This window comes from Drosophila sulfurigaster, chromosome X, assembly GCF_023558435.1.
Source record: "Drosophila sulfurigaster albostrigata strain 15112-1811.04 chromosome X, ASM2355843v2, whole genome shotgun sequence".
Classification (NCBI taxonomy): Eukaryota; Metazoa; Arthropoda; class Insecta; order Diptera; family Drosophilidae; genus Drosophila; species Drosophila sulfurigaster.
Genome location: NC_084885.1, coordinates 8,566,860 through 8,581,346, shown reverse-complemented (window position 1 = coordinate 8,581,346; position 14,487 = coordinate 8,566,860). Strand labels below are relative to the sequence as shown.

The 14,487-nt window shown below is 45.3% G+C and overlaps 3 protein-coding genes across 3 annotated transcripts in view; 1 reads left to right on the top strand and 2 right to left on the bottom strand.

Annotated features, from left to right (window-relative positions):
* Window positions 1-47: 47 nt before the first annotated feature.
* On the top strand, window positions 48-2,760 carry LOC133849461 (FAST kinase domain-containing protein 5, mitochondrial). Its single transcript, XM_062285563.1, has 2 exons — window positions 48-1,880; window positions 2,501-2,760. Exons 1-2 carry the CDS (start codon window positions 48-50, stop codon window positions 2,588-2,590), a joined length of 1,923 nt encoding a protein of 640 aa, XP_062141547.1. The 3' UTR covers window positions 2,591-2,760.
* LOC133849462 (mitochondrial ornithine transporter 1) lies at window positions 2,752-6,467 on the bottom strand. The gene is made up of 4 exons (XM_062285564.1): window positions 5,460-6,467; window positions 4,909-5,355; window positions 3,259-3,364; window positions 2,752-3,194 (listed from the first exon to the last, which is right to left on the bottom strand). The coding sequence occupies exons 1-4, from the start codon at window positions 5,965-5,967 to the stop codon at window positions 2,900-2,902; spliced, it is 1,356 nt and encodes a 451-aa protein (XP_062141548.1). The 5' UTR covers window positions 5,968-6,467; the 3' UTR covers window positions 2,752-2,899.
* Window positions 6,468-7,288: 821 nt separating this feature from the next.
* LOC133847751 (uncharacterized) overlaps window positions 7,289-14,487 on the bottom strand; it is a 35,537-nt gene continuing 28,338 nt past the window's right edge. Inside the window, exons 6-8 of the mRNA XM_062282952.1 lie at window positions 11,799-14,070; window positions 10,186-10,946; window positions 7,289-9,443 (exon numbers count right to left, since the gene is read on the bottom strand). Of these exons, the coding sequence (XP_062138936.1) occupies window positions 8,420-9,443; window positions 10,186-10,946; window positions 11,799-14,070 (4,057 nt within the window). The 3' untranslated portion in view covers window positions 7,289-8,419. The remainder of the gene's footprint in view (window positions 9,444-10,185; window positions 10,947-11,798; window positions 14,071-14,487) is intronic.

The window sequence follows — 14,487 nt, the reverse complement described above, 5'->3', positions numbered from 1 at the left end:
CGAATGTGTAAATCTCGACAAGTGATGAATTAAACCATAGACAAAACATGCTGTGGATTACAAGGATAAGCTTGCAACGTGGCCTGGCCATCGTGCAGCAGGCGCAACGTCCGCTGCTGTACCGTGGCATACGCACAGCGCCCACAATGCCGGCTCGTCTCTTCGTCGATGCGGAGAATCAGTATGCGCACAGCATTTTGTCCGGCTCCCTCAAGCCGTACCAAATTGCACGTATTGGCGACTTATTCAACAATGCAGCGGCCAGCTGCGAAGGGGCGCCACAACATGTGCTAGCGCCCAATGAGCATAGAACAAAACCTGCCGATTTGTACGAGGATCTGTTGGCGCTCGTTCAGTTTTGCTCCCAGACGCAAACGCAGATCAGTGACGAACGCTTTGCAGACTTTGTGCGCATCTTCTGTGAGGAAATGCATCGTCTCAGTGACGAACAGTTGGTGGGCTCGCTGCGCAGTCTGCAACAGTTGCCCACACCGGAGTCCACGAAAACGGCCAACTATATGGAACTGTGGAACACACTGGACATCGAGTGCTGTCGCCGCATCGAGCGCTGGTCAAGTGCCCAGCTGCTGCTGGTGAGCGATGCCTGGTATCAGCTGGGATTGGTGCGCATCGGTGAATTTGTGTGGTTGGCGCTGCGCAAACTGGGACGCAAGGTGCGCAAGTTGCCACCGGAGCAATTGGTGCAATCGATGTTTCTATGCAATCTGTTGCGGCGACCGGTGTTCGAGATGTTCGACTTCGAGCACAATCTGGCACATTGTGTGCAACAGATGACACTCCCGGAGTTGGGCGTCATGGCGATGGGTTTCTTCAAGACACAGACACCCATCCGGAATCCGGAGTTGTTGCAGCAGCTCTTCGACCGCCTGGAGGCGCAACTGGACACCGTCGAGGACATTACGCTGGTGGCGCTGCTCAAGATCTTGCGCTACAGCAGCAAGCTGCAGCAAGTGGATGCGGTGAATCATTTGCTGAACGCGTTGCAGCCACAAGTGGAACGCGTCTCGCTTCTGACGTGTCTCCACATGGCGCTGCTTGGCTGCGAGCTGCAGACGTGCAACGATGAGCTCGTCGAGCGCATACTTCTGCGCTTCGAGCACTCCCTGGATGAGGCGCGTCTGAAGGATTTGGAGCGCATTTGTCTGGTCATTGCACTGTTCAATTTGCGCACACCCAGCGGTGTGGAGCACCGTCTGGTGCAGCGGGTGCCGCAGCTGTTGCGCAGTCGCATCGATGAGATCCTACGCTATCCACGTTGCTACACCAATTGCCTGCAATTCCTCAGCATGCGGCAAGTCTGCGATATCGAGCTGTTGACCGTGGCGCTCGAGCCGCGCTTCGTGCGTCACGTCTATCGCAGCGGGATGCCGGGCCGGGAGTACTTCCATCTGGACAGCTTGGCCCAGCTGCTGGGCGCGGAGTACACGGGTGCGTTCCTCACCGAGAAACAGCGCCAGCAAATGGGCAAATTGTACACACAATATGTGCCCGATGGCAACTTCAAGCTGAACAAAACGGATCGCGTTATGCTGGAGATTCGCGATGCTCTCGGCAGTCTGTTGCGCACTCACGTCCATGCCAAGCATCTGTTGCCCCACTTTGATCGCTGTGATCTTGTCGTCTGCTACGATCGCCAGCAGCAGCGCGTGTTGCCTCTGAGCACTGACTGTCCGGCGGATTACACTGGTGTCCTGCTGACCCGACAGCATCTGCTCGGAGAGCGGGAGGCGCCACATGTGGAGACCCTTGTTGTTGTCGTCGCGGGGTGGAATAATGTGATCAGGGACAAGGAGCGACTGACGGGACAGTTTGCCATGAAATTACAGCAGTTGCGGCAGATGAGACACAAACCCATTGTGGTGAGTTGCGGTTCGAAACTTGACTACCATGTCTTAGGATCGCATAGAGAATGATCTTTGTAGAACATTTTTGTATTCTTTTGATATTTGAGCAAAAAGTTAAGAGCGATTTATGCAGCTCATCTCCCAATTGCAGATTGAATTACCTCTTAAACTTTGACTATAAATTTCAACATTTCTTTTTTAGCTAATATTTTTGGTATACAGAAAATAACCTTTGTTGTATTGGGTTTTTACTTAAATCATTGAGTATTTACTTATTTAAATTCACCTATTAAATCCAAAGGTTCTTTTTCTTAAATTGCACAGTTTTTTTAGTATTTAAATTTGCAAATTTTACAAGTTTAGACAAAGTTATTTTTCTTTTGTTTCCAAATTGAAACTTTTTGTTTTTGTTTTCTATAACTACTGCACACTTTTTTACATTCCTGAGTCTTCAACTTTGTGTAAAAATAGCTAACTTGAACTTTTCAACATTTTTTATTAACGTACAAAAAGAGCTGAACTTATTGCTAAGCTTTGGGTTTGGAAATTGCATTCCCAGATATAATAAAATGTCTACATTTTTTTTCTTCTTTTTAACGAAAAAAAAACAATAATATATATAAAAAAAAAAACAGATCTATTGGCATGAATGGCGCGAACTGGAAACGTCAGCGGATCGTCAGGACTTTCTGAAGCGTCGGCTGCGCCAGGCGGCCAACATATGACAGGCGAAGGGCAAGGATGTGGAAGGGCGGGCAGAGGAGCACTGTCTGAATGTGAATGTGGAAGATGATGAGGATCAGGATGGCAGCAACGACTCGAGTAAACAATGCATAATCTTAAGGTGATGTTAATGATAATCGTAATAATAACAACAGAGCCACAATAGTCATAAGAATGTCGAAGTCTTTTCTTTCGTTCTTTTTTTTTTTGTTGCATTTCCAATTATTGTTTCATCGGATGACCGCCCGCGGTCACGTCCAGCAGGAGACAGGGATGAATGTGGGGGGAAAGTGGTTCTAGAGGTGTCCCTTTCAGAGCGTAGCTCCATGAAGCGCCTTCTTTGTGTACTCATAAACTACGAACAGGGTGGCGGTGGCCGGAATTGTGCGCAGCACAGATGGCAGCAATCCCCGATACAGGGCGAGCACGCCCTCGCGCCGCACAATGTCCGCGCCCACGGTGAACATGCCCTCGTTGAGGTTCTTCACCTGGATGCGGCTCTTGATCACATCCGCTGGAAATGTGGAGGTCCACAGACAAACGCCGCCAATGGCGCCAGCAACCATTGTGCGGAATGGTCCAATTTCGTCCTTCGTCTGTCCCTCTCTGCAAAAAGAAGTTTGAATGTATTTTGTATAGAATGTAGAATATGAGATCGATCTACACTTACTTCCGCAGCAGTTCACGTGTGCCCTCGTAGCTGCCAAAGAAGAAAAAGTAACCGGGCATCTCGCGTATGAACGTTGAGCCGAGGCCGCGATAGAAGCCTCGAATGCCTAGAAAAAGAGAGAGAGAGAAAGAGAGCATTTACATTTCAGTCTATAAACTGAGCTCGTAAATTGTAGTAATTGAGAGTACACACAAATTCTAAAACATAATTAATCGACTTATAGTGAATCAAGAGTAATTCCCATGAAATTTGGCAGCTCTAGCTCTTATAGCTACTTAGAGAAACACGTTACAGCAGACGGACAGACAGAACGCCGGATATTTGTAATACCCTTCTACGTTGTAAGTGCGTAACCCTGATTTCTGAGTGACGTCAGCGAGTGGTCAAGTTCGTGTGGAAAATAACAGTTGAGCTGGCACGTGAGGCCAGCTTTGGTTCTATTTATAGACACTCAACTAGGCCCCCATCAATCCCAACATCATCATCATCTGGGGGGATTGCATGGTCATTGTGGGTTCTCTTATCTCAACAATACGACTGTCCGCGTGCCAGGCGCGAATGAAACAGCAATCGCAAAACAAATATTTCCCTAGACAAAATGAGAGTAGCTTGACTTTCGGATGGGGAAGCGCATCTCAATCGAGACTTGCCTGTCAATCAAATAAGAAAAAAAAAACTCGAAGATTTTGTAAAATTTCCACTTGCCTACACTGATAACAAGTCGCATCTCTCTTCCTCAATCTCTCGCACTTGAAACGAGCATTATCCATATTTACAATTCACAATACGCACTCGAACACACTCATTGTTCATTCATAAAAGCAAGCCACGATTATGCTCTGGACATAATGAAGAATACGAATTGAAAGCGAGAGGCTTAAAGAGTTGGAAAATTTCCTATTTCTATTTATAGATCGAATCATTAATGTATTTCGAGTAACATTGAAGTCTGATCATTAAATAAGCTGTAAAGAAGTTGTTGTGCATACATGTATCTGATAGTTTTAAATAAAAATAAAAAAAATATCTAATGATTTTCATAATAAATATAAAATAATATATCCACGATTTTATAGGTCTAGAATTTCAATGAATGAATTCTGCTTTCAATATACATAAATCATATACACATGTAAATATATCTGATATCTGAAATCAACATTTCCGATATTTAATTGCTTTTATAGAGATTTTAATCATATTACTAACGATTTCTTTAAAGCTTCTTGTCTGTATCATTTAGAAAAGTAATTTAGCCAATTTTTTTTTTTTAAATATAAAAGAATTCTGGAAGATGAAATTCATATGTAAAATTGTGTTCTGCATTGAGAGATTACGAGAAGTGAACGATCACCGGAAGTCGATGATCTCCACTCTCCAGCTGCATATCAGAGTTGACAAAACCATTGCCACCAGCAGAGCATATAAATTTGGCAACGATCTGGCAACGCCAATCACGAAATGGGCGGCAGCTGATTAGATGGCTTTTGATGTGGCGTATCGCGATTAAATTATGAATTATGGAGAAATCACACACGAGAAGAAATAAACAACTCAGATAGCAAAAGTTCGTTAACACACGCATATACACACAATCTAATCGGAGACTGTTGCAAAATATAATCGATTATGATTAGAACTGAAACTCACCTTCGGTGCGCCAGATGTAACGCGTGAGGGTCCATGGAGTGCGTATATCGGCTGTTTGTGTGGGCTCCACAAATTGTTTCATATCGCGCAGCGCCTGCAGTTTGCACTTGATCAGCTCGGTGGGGCAGAGTGTGAGGGTGGAGAAGCAGGCGGCCAAGGAACCCGCGCATGCATTTTCAGTTGTGGTTAATTCGCTGGCCAACTCCTTCCCAACCACATAGGTGACAAACTTTTGACAGCCACCATAGGCGGCAAATAGCACCGAATTTTCAGCGACATTGGCAAACACCGCCGGCACTGAGCCAGCGTAGAGGCCGCGCATTATACCATCCCGTTGATAGGTGGTCACGAAGCAATCAAGCATCCCCTTGTACTTCTCTGGGAATGTTTGCATCTTCACCTTAACCGTATCCAATGGCTGTGAGACATAGACCTGTGCCGCGCCACCTGTTGCCCATGTGCACCGAAAGAGAGTGAAAGTAAACAATGTAGAATCGTGTATCGATTGTCAAGTATCGATGAGTATCGAGAACAATCGCAGCTTGGCTTACCTAAGGAGCCGGCGAAAAAGTCTATTAGCCCCGAAACGAAGTTAATGTTGTTGCCGGTGCTGCCCCCATGCATGTCTAAATGCAAAATGAATGACAAGAATCTACCGACTAGCCGCAAGAGTCGCAGTCGAATATCCGCACATGATTTGAGCACACCAAGTAAACTGAATTTGCTCGACTCTCCCCCTTTACCGTCGCTTTTGCCATCTCTGCCGTCGTCGCTCTTTTCATCGCGCACAGCCTTCTCATATGCCTCGGCGATTTGCTCTGGCGTCATCAGCAGTATGCCGCTGCCCACAGTGCTCGTGCTGATATCGGGCGGCAGTGGCGGCATCGGTTTGCTCGCTTTGCTCTTTTTACTCGCCGTTGGCATTGTTGTTGCGGCCAACGTCGACGCGGCGCTCTCTGTTTTCTGTTGTTGGTACGCATCGTTCTTGCTGTTGTTGTTTTTCGCCTCTCTTGGCGGCGTCAACGTCGCAGCGGTTATCTCTGCCGCCGTTGGCGACATATATATTTATATTATTTTTATGTGTGTGTATGTATGTGTGTGGGCTTGTTGTCGTGCTCCCAACCAATTGAATGTGTTGTTGCTATTTCATTCATGGAGTTGGGTATTGCGTCATGATAATGCTCGCGGCTCAGCAACAAGCTCTTTTGCTCTGCCTCCGTTTTCAACTCTCTCTATCCTTATCTGACTCGTGCTACTGTTCTTTACTACCACCTCTGCTGCTTGTTGCTCTCGCACTCGCCAAATGCTATCGCTATCGTTATCGATATTACGATCTCTATCGAATTCGCCTCCGTTTAGTTGTCCGATGTTGTCGATGTCGATGTCACTGCGCATTAACTTTTTGCCGTTAACGTTTAAATGCAAATGTAAAACAAAATCCATGAACATTTTGTTTCAGCCGAAATTTAGAAGGAAGAAAACCTAAAGTAATGAAAGTACGTACATTGTAAAATGTTTTCGATGTAAATAACTACTTAAAAATGTACGGAAATTTTACTGATTAATGAAACTAATTGACATTTAATTCAAATGTACAACTTCCAAGCATCGACTGATCCACGAAGCTCTTGTCCTTAACAGCTGTTAAATGGATTTAACATAGGTTAAGTTTAACATGCTGTTAATCATAGTACGACGCTGCTGTTAATCCACGGTAACGGAAACGGTTTGTTTTTTGGTTTTCAAATTGTTTTCATTCAAATAATTTGTCGTTTTTATTAATAATCGATAATTTTATTACACCATATGTAAATATCATTTTATCAGCGTTTTCAATGTGTTTATGTTTACTGGCGATCCATCTTTCATTCAGCACTATGTTTATATACGATCCCACACCATTATTATCATTGGGATCCATGTCATCTATTCAATGGGTGTACCTGTGTGTGTGTGTGTGTGTGTTGAATGTTCGTTTGTATGCATGTATATATCGCCATTGAAATTAATAATTTAATAATTTACATGAAATTATATGCATTAATTCATTTACTCGCTATATTTATATATCTTTTAGTACATTCATATGCCGTATATATATAAATATTTGTATATATATTATATACGTTTATATGTCTATGTCATATGCTATGCCGAATCATTTTGCAATAGGCATAAACAAAAAAAAAAGTGTAATCATAAGGACTAATTATTAAAGTCGCTTGAGCTAAGTTCCTGATCGGTCAAACTGTTCTGTGTTACATACAATATATATATATATATATATATCATTATTATTATTATTATTATAATTATTTGTATTATTACATATTACATTTATGTATGTTAAATATTATAATGAGTGTTTTTAGCTAGTCGGTATATTAGATACTGGTATTTTCATTACATTTTCTGTCGTTTCCTTTTCGTTTTTTTTTTTTTCTTTATCGCTGAGCTTGTATGGGGCCTTATTTTGTTTTTGGGGATTTGTAGTTGGATATAGCCAAATGGATGTTACATTTTTGTGTCGTTTTATTGAAATATGCCCTTTTCACTCATCTTTTCTCAACACTTTGTACTCGTTTATAAATTTTTCTTGGTATTTTCGCATTATTTGGTGTAAAAATAGCAATGTTATTGTAATTTCGCTTTCGTTATTTATTCCTTTATACAATCCTTTATTTGTGTTTTTATACAAACTCAGCGGCAAATTGTTTAAAATTATAGCATTTTTGCATATTAGTTTGCATTGTTATTGAAATGGTTATTATTAGATTTTTATTTTATACATTTACAACTATACATATTGTTATTATTGTTACAAAATCATAGAGTTTGCCAGCGCTTTTGCGAGAAAAAAAACTGAATTTACACTTAAACATATTGGCACACTTTATGGTATTTTTCTCATTTTTGTTTTTGGTTTTTTATTATATTTTATTATATTTTCACATATATTTAGGCATAATAGTTGAGAAACTGAACGTAATGCGACATCGCATAAGTTGGTATGTGTTTGGTATTTTTTTGTTGTCGGTATTTTTGGGTAGTTTTTTTGTATTTTGTTTTTTTTGTTTTGTTTTGTATAGCTTAAGACGATTTATTTGCGGCTTAGTTGAATTAAGTACATATGTATTGTAGTACATGCGATAAGAACCGAGGAACCAAAACTTGTTGTTACGTTTAAAACATATTTGCGCTTTTAAATTGAACTATATATAATATATATTGAATATGCATATAAAAAAAAAAAAGTTGAAAATTATTAACTTAAAATGCTTATCGGATACAATAGTATAAGGGAATTAAACTGGGGGATGCTGATGTTGACCAGCACTCTTTGTCACTCATTGATATTGCACTTTAGTCCCGCAAAAAGTTCAACATTAGCTAGCATATCTAGGATATACGAGTTTGTTTGTCATTTGGAATTGGGTCTGTATAGAATAGAGCCTGGACTAGCTGTGCAGTGGGAAAGTGTTTTGGGGAGGTGCTTCGATGCCACCTACTATTAGTAATAGGCGGGAAATGGATGATAATTCGACGGATTGGAAGCATGATGATTGGCTGATGGCAACACTGGTGGCGGCCTAACACCCGGATGATAATTGCTCGATGCCACCTGATGGTAGGCGCCAAAACTTCGGGCCATATGACGATTTTGCGCTGCCGCCGCCGCCGATTCGCCAAGCAGCCGGGATTGATCTGCTGTGCCCAGCAATCGATTGTTCTGCTCCATCAGCAAATGCGCTGTGGGATCGACGAGCAGACGATGTGGATCGGCGGCCGCTGCATTCGAGGCGGCCAAAATGCGATGCTGTTCAACGGTGGAGAGCAGACGATGATGCTCGAGACTCTCGCGACTCTGGTGCTGCATCTGGGACGAGAGAAACGAGCGATTGTTACCCACCGCCATGTTGGCGGTATTCGGTGTCAGATCCAACGATGCCATGCGCAGCATATCATGATGCGGATGATTGTACGGCAATTGCGGTGGCGATGATACCACATAATTGGCCGTTCGACTCAGGTCCACCGATGTTGTCTGATCGTGCTCCTGTTCGCCCAACTGTTCGCTCAACATATTATGCATTGCCGCCGACTGATGCTGTTGCATCGCCAGCTGACTGCTGTGTCCACCATGACTGCCATGCTCCTGTTGATGCACCACCGAGGCCGCCGATTGCTGTTGGGCCTGCGACTGTTGGCTCTGCTCGCGATCCGACAATATATCGTAGATATGATGATGGTAGCGACTGCTCGGTAGCTGGAAATTGTGATGATAATTGCTCGATGCATTCGATCGCGAACTCATGTCCAAGCCCTGCAGATCGGACATATCATTCGCAGCGCTGGCTGCTGCGGCCGCTGCTGCTGCCGCACTCGCTGCATTGCTGTTGCTGCTTTGGCGGTACTCGGCGGGTGAGTCGAGGTCCTGGCTGTTGTACTTCAGATTGCTGGCCATGCTCTCGTACTTGGAGTACATGAGATCGATCTGCGATTGCGGGAACTTCATGCGCATGTCCTGACCAGCACTATAGAGAGAGAAGAAATGTGGTTAATATTTAATTGCCCGATACAAGTGCTACTTCTATATTTAAAATATACCAAAGTGGCTAAAATATACCATATTGTCAACCCTAAGACTACATTACAAATATACTACAAAGTGCCAAATATACCAAATAGTAGCCGTAGGTAGAATTATACTCGCTGCCCATTGGGTTGACAATATGGTATATTTTGGACTTAATGGTATGTTTTTAATGCAGAAGTAGTAGTATTTTTGGTTTATTAATTTAACTTCAAATATGTAGGAAGTGTAATTATACCCGCTGCCCAATCTGTTGCACTTTGGACTTGTAAAGTGTAAAAGCAAGTATAATAATACCCGTTATCCAAAGGGTTGACAATCTAGTATATTTTGGACTTAATGGTATATTTTTAAATAACTAGTAGAAGTATTTTTGTTATATTTTTTAATTTTCTAATACTAGATTGATTAACTTTTCAGAATTGCGAAATAAAAAGTTTATTTAAATTATATAAAATTAAAATCAATTACAAATAAAAAGTATTTTAGACTTTATGGTATATTTTTAATGTAGTAGTAGTAGTATTTTTGTTTTGTATATTTGGTATATTAGTTTGGCTTTTAATACTACAGTTTTACTTGTTAAAATTGCTTAATAAAAAGTTAATTTAAATTATATAAAATAAAAATCAATTTCAAATAAAAAGTATATTTTCAATTGTTTTCTATTGATTTTCATTTACCTGTTCTGCGGCATGATGCTGTTCTCCTCGTCGCTGGACATCTGATTGTGCCGCGAGATGTTGTGGCGTCGCTCCTGCTGCTCCTGCTCCTGGACGGCACGCTTGTGACGCATCATGTCGCCATTGAAGTTGTAGCGCGGTATGCTCGGCGACGAGGCCGGCGAGATGAGCTCATGCTCCGGATATGTGCTGCCCACGCTGGACGCATTGCGTCGCTGTGGCTGCAATGCCGGCAACGGCGACGATGCTGACAGATTGTTGCCACCAGCTGTGGTGCCACCGCCGCCGCCGCCGCCACTTGAGCTGCCTGCTGGTGTGCTATTGGAGCCGGGACCACCGCCAGCTCCATTGCCGGCTCCAAACATGCCGCCATAATCGCGACCCGGTGATATGGGCGGCGGTGAAGGCGGCGTGCGATGATGCGACGATGAGAAGCCATCGGAATCGGGATGCTGGGGACGCGGCGTGCTGCCCGCATCCACATCGACATCGTTCTGATTCTGGTTACTCTGCGGATTCGTTGGCGTCGATGCACTCGGCGATATGTTGCAGGCGCCTTGGAACATGGGCAACGGCGGTATTTGCATCGGAAAACTGCCCAGATTCTTCATCATCTTCAGCTCGTTCTCCAGATTGTCCATCGTCGTGCCAATGCCCGGACCGTTCGCTCCGCTGCCGCCGCCGCTGCCGAAGCGTTGCGCCTCCGCATCGACGTGCGCGCTCATCGGACTGTCGCTGTTGATGTGGTTCTCGGTGGGTACCTGAGGAGGGGGAAAGGAATGATTATTAAGAGTGAGTCGATTAGTTGGTTAAAGGGAAAATTAGGACAGCTAAAGTTATTAATTAAATTTTGTGAACCCTTATATGGAAGTGTTTGAACCCTTATATGAAAGTGGTTCAGAAGCGGTTTAGTGAGAAAAGCTATAAGCATTTAGACAGAAACCCGAAGTATGGGGAAGAGACTATGCATGGATTGAGAGTCTGGCAATTGGACATTGAACTGCAAGTAATTATATTGAATTAAACCGGTTCACTACCACTTGAACTTGAAGCGGTTCCATACTGTCAGATTGTTTCAATCGGTTCAGTGCTACTAAATGAATAACGGACAATAGTCTGTTAGGCTTTTCATTTAACCTTTTTTAAGTTCAAGTCATAGTGAACCGATTCAAGCCCTAACGTAAATCTAAGAAAATAGTCTTAATCAAGTCGATTGGGTTAGTGAACCAGTTGGCAGCATTAGCGAAATCGGTTCATCAGCGATTCAATATCATAGGATATGGACGTATAGGAATTAGTGAGGAATTTGTACATAAAAGACGTAGAATCGAACCGGTTCAAACCCTAGTAAGGAACATTAGTGAAATCGGTTCAAAAGATGTTTACTGTTATAGGATAAAGATGGATAGGAACCTTAGTAAGGAATTTGTACATAGAACGTATAATTGAGACGGTTTATACCCCAGTTAGCCGAATTAGCGAAATCGGTTCCAAGGCGGATATAGAAGGAACTTTAGGATGGAATTTGTACATGTACTCATCATTGCACCGGTTTAAAACCTACAACAGTCTATGAGGTTATTTAAAGGACGCAGATTAAGATTGGAACGCACCTTTAGATCGCTGCTCTCGCTGTCAATCATATTGCCAACGGAGTTGAGGGCCGCCTCCACCAGCATGCTGGCCGATGAGGAGTTGGCGCCAACACCAACGCTCGCGCCGGCGCCGCTCAGTCTTGCGTTCGCATTGTTGTAGAACGAGCTCATGAACGACTGCGAGTGGCTGAGCGAGTTCATCTGCATCTGTGGCGGCTCCACGCTGCTCGGCGCCGTTCCACCGCCCGTCGGCGTTAGCGGACCATCGCCAACGGGGCCACCGGCGCTGCCCGGACCACCACCGCCTCCTCCACCGCCGCTGCCAGCGCCCCCATTACCAGCAGCAGCACTATGCTGATACTGTGACATGGCAGCGGCGGCGGCAGCGGCTGCAGCGGCAGCAGCTGCATTGTTGTTGGACTCGACGACATCGAGAAAAGAGCTGTTCTCATCCTCCTCGCGACTGTGCGCGCTATGCTGATGCTGATGGCTGGCATGACTGGCACTCGCACTGCTCATGAGACGGGCGAGGAAGTCACGATTCTGGCCAAGCAGCTTGCTGTGCTCCACATCGACGGCGCTGGGCGGGACAGCGAAACCGAGATCCTGACCAGAGCTGGCGCCACTCGAGAGCTGACCGCAACCGGGGCCACCGGCACCCGAGACGCTGGCATCGTTGGCCACCTCGCTGCCATCGCTCAGATGCCGATCATCGGCACCGATCCACTTTTTGCTGCCCTTGCTAACCACGAGATTTTGCCCAAGGGCCGCATTCATCGCCACGGCAGCGTGTCGATAGCTGGCATCGGCGTGCGTTTGTTGCGCCGATTGTTGGGCGTGTTGATGCGCATGGGAATGGGCGTGATGTGGATGCGGATGCGTTTGATGTGAGTGATGTTGTTGCTGCTGTTGCTGTTGCTGCTGCTGTTGGTGTTGCTGCTGCTGCTGTTGTTGCTGCTGCTGCTGCTGTTGGTGCTGTTGCTGCTGGTGATGATGATGTGCCGTCGCCTCATCATCGTCCTCATCGTCGTCATCGTCATCGTCCAGACCCACGCCACCCATGTGCCCCATCATGTGACCCAGCTTGGCTGGATCTTCGCCAGCGCCCGCCATGGCAGAGACCGCAGCGGCAGCGGCAACCACCTGTTGCACCTGCTGCTGGGCGCTCAAACGTTGTGCGGTTGTCGTGAGGAAGGATTCGACCAGGCTCAGCTGTGCGTTCTGCTTGCGACGCACTTGCTCCAGCCGCACATTTTCCTCCTCCTCGTCGGCATCGTGCAGCTGCTGCTGATGATGGGCGGACACCTGTTGCTGTTGCTGCTGCTGTTGTTGCTGCTGCTGTTGCTGGTGTGCATGGGCGTGTGCATGGGCGTGACTGTGACTATGGGCGTGGGCGTGATACTGCGGTTGCTGCTGCTGATGATGCGACAGATGCGATGGCGATTGATCCAGATGGCTGCCATGCAACTGCTGTTGTTGTTGCTGTTGCTGCTGCTGTTGCTGATGGCATTGCTGGGCGTGCTGCTGCTGCTGTTGTTGCTGCTGCTGTTGCAGTTGCTGCTGTTGTTGTTGTTGCTGCTGCTGCTGCTGTTGCTGGTGCTGATGTTGTTGTTGTTGCTGCTGCTGCTGGTGCTGATGCTGCTGATGTTGCTGCTGGGCAGCGAGTGTTGTTGCCGTTTCGCGTTTGCGTTTACGCTTGCGTCCCGGCACCGCCACATTACCCGACGGCTGTGCCACTTGTGCCACCTTGTCGCCAAAGATGCTGGAGATCTTGGAGCTGAGGAGCGAGAGATTTGGCTCGTTGCGACAGAGATCCTTGATCGATTTGCCGCTCTTCTTGATCGCCTCAAAGATGTTGTCATCACTGTACTCGGTGTCGCTTTGCATCGAGCTGCTCAGCATGGAGTTTTGATTCTGATCCTCGAGACTCTTGCGACGGCGACGCGGCGCTTGCTCTGTGAACGTGAACGAGATGGGAGCGGCGTTAGGGCGTCCCGCTTGTACATGTACAGATGCCGGCGACTGCCCCACAGTGGCAACACCACCGCCACTGCCACCGCCACCGCCACTAACAAGTGGATCCATCATCCCACCACCACCACCAACACCACCCACTACTGGCTTACCCAAAAAGTCAACCTTCATTCCACCCGAATACGCATCGAAGGTGTATGCCACACTCCGTTCTATCTTTGGCATCTGTTCCTGGGTGTAGTTGTGCACCTTCTTGTAGTGGAATTGCAGGCACTGCTTTGTCGTGAACGCCGCATTGCATTCCGGTTCCGCACACCTAATCAGATGGAACAAGAGAGAGGAGAATATAGATTAGTTAAGTAACAAGCTTAAGGCGAAACCGAAGTAGAGCTAACGATGAGACGGGAGAAAAAGGAATATCAGTCGGGATCGGAAGGAAAGGAAAGTTTTGGTGTAAATGAAAGGAAGTCAGAACTGGAATACGCGAGAGAAAACTTTAGGCGATGCCGAAGTGGAACGAAAGATAAGACAGGAAAAATGATTTAATAGTTAAGATCGGAAGGAAAGGAAAGTTTTGGTGTCACAGAAAGGAAGTTAAAACTGGAGTTCGAGAGAGGATGATAAAGATTAGATTAGGAAGAAGCTTCACGGAATAAAAAGGAAAAACAGTCAGGATTGGCAGGATTTGAGTACAACAGAGAGGAAATTTCAGAGAGGAAGTTAAAGATGATAT

What these genes read in the sequence shown, in the direction of transcription:
- LOC133849462 (XM_062285564.1), bottom strand. Translation starts at nt 5,967, where the DNA reads ATGTCGCCAACGGCGGCAGAGATAACCGCTGCGACGTTGACGCCGCCA. An exon ending in CTTTTTCGCCGGCTCCTTAG is followed by an intron (nt 5,356 to 5,459) that starts GTAAGCCAAGCT and finishes CATGGGCAACAG; the next exon opens with GTGGCGCGGCACAGGTCTAT. An exon ending in TTACATCTGGCGCACCGAAG is followed by an intron (nt 3,365 to 4,908) that starts GTGAGTTTCAGT and finishes CTCTTTTTCTAG; the next exon opens with GCATTCGAGGCTTCTATCGC.
- LOC133849461 (XM_062285563.1), top strand. Translation starts at nt 48, where the DNA reads ATGCTGTGGATTACAAGGATAAGCTTGCAACGTGGCCTGGCCATCGTG. An exon ending in TGAGACACAAACCCATTGTG is followed by an intron (nt 1,881 to 2,500) that starts GTGAGTTGCGGT and finishes AAAAAAAAACAG; the next exon opens with ATCTATTGGCATGAATGGCG.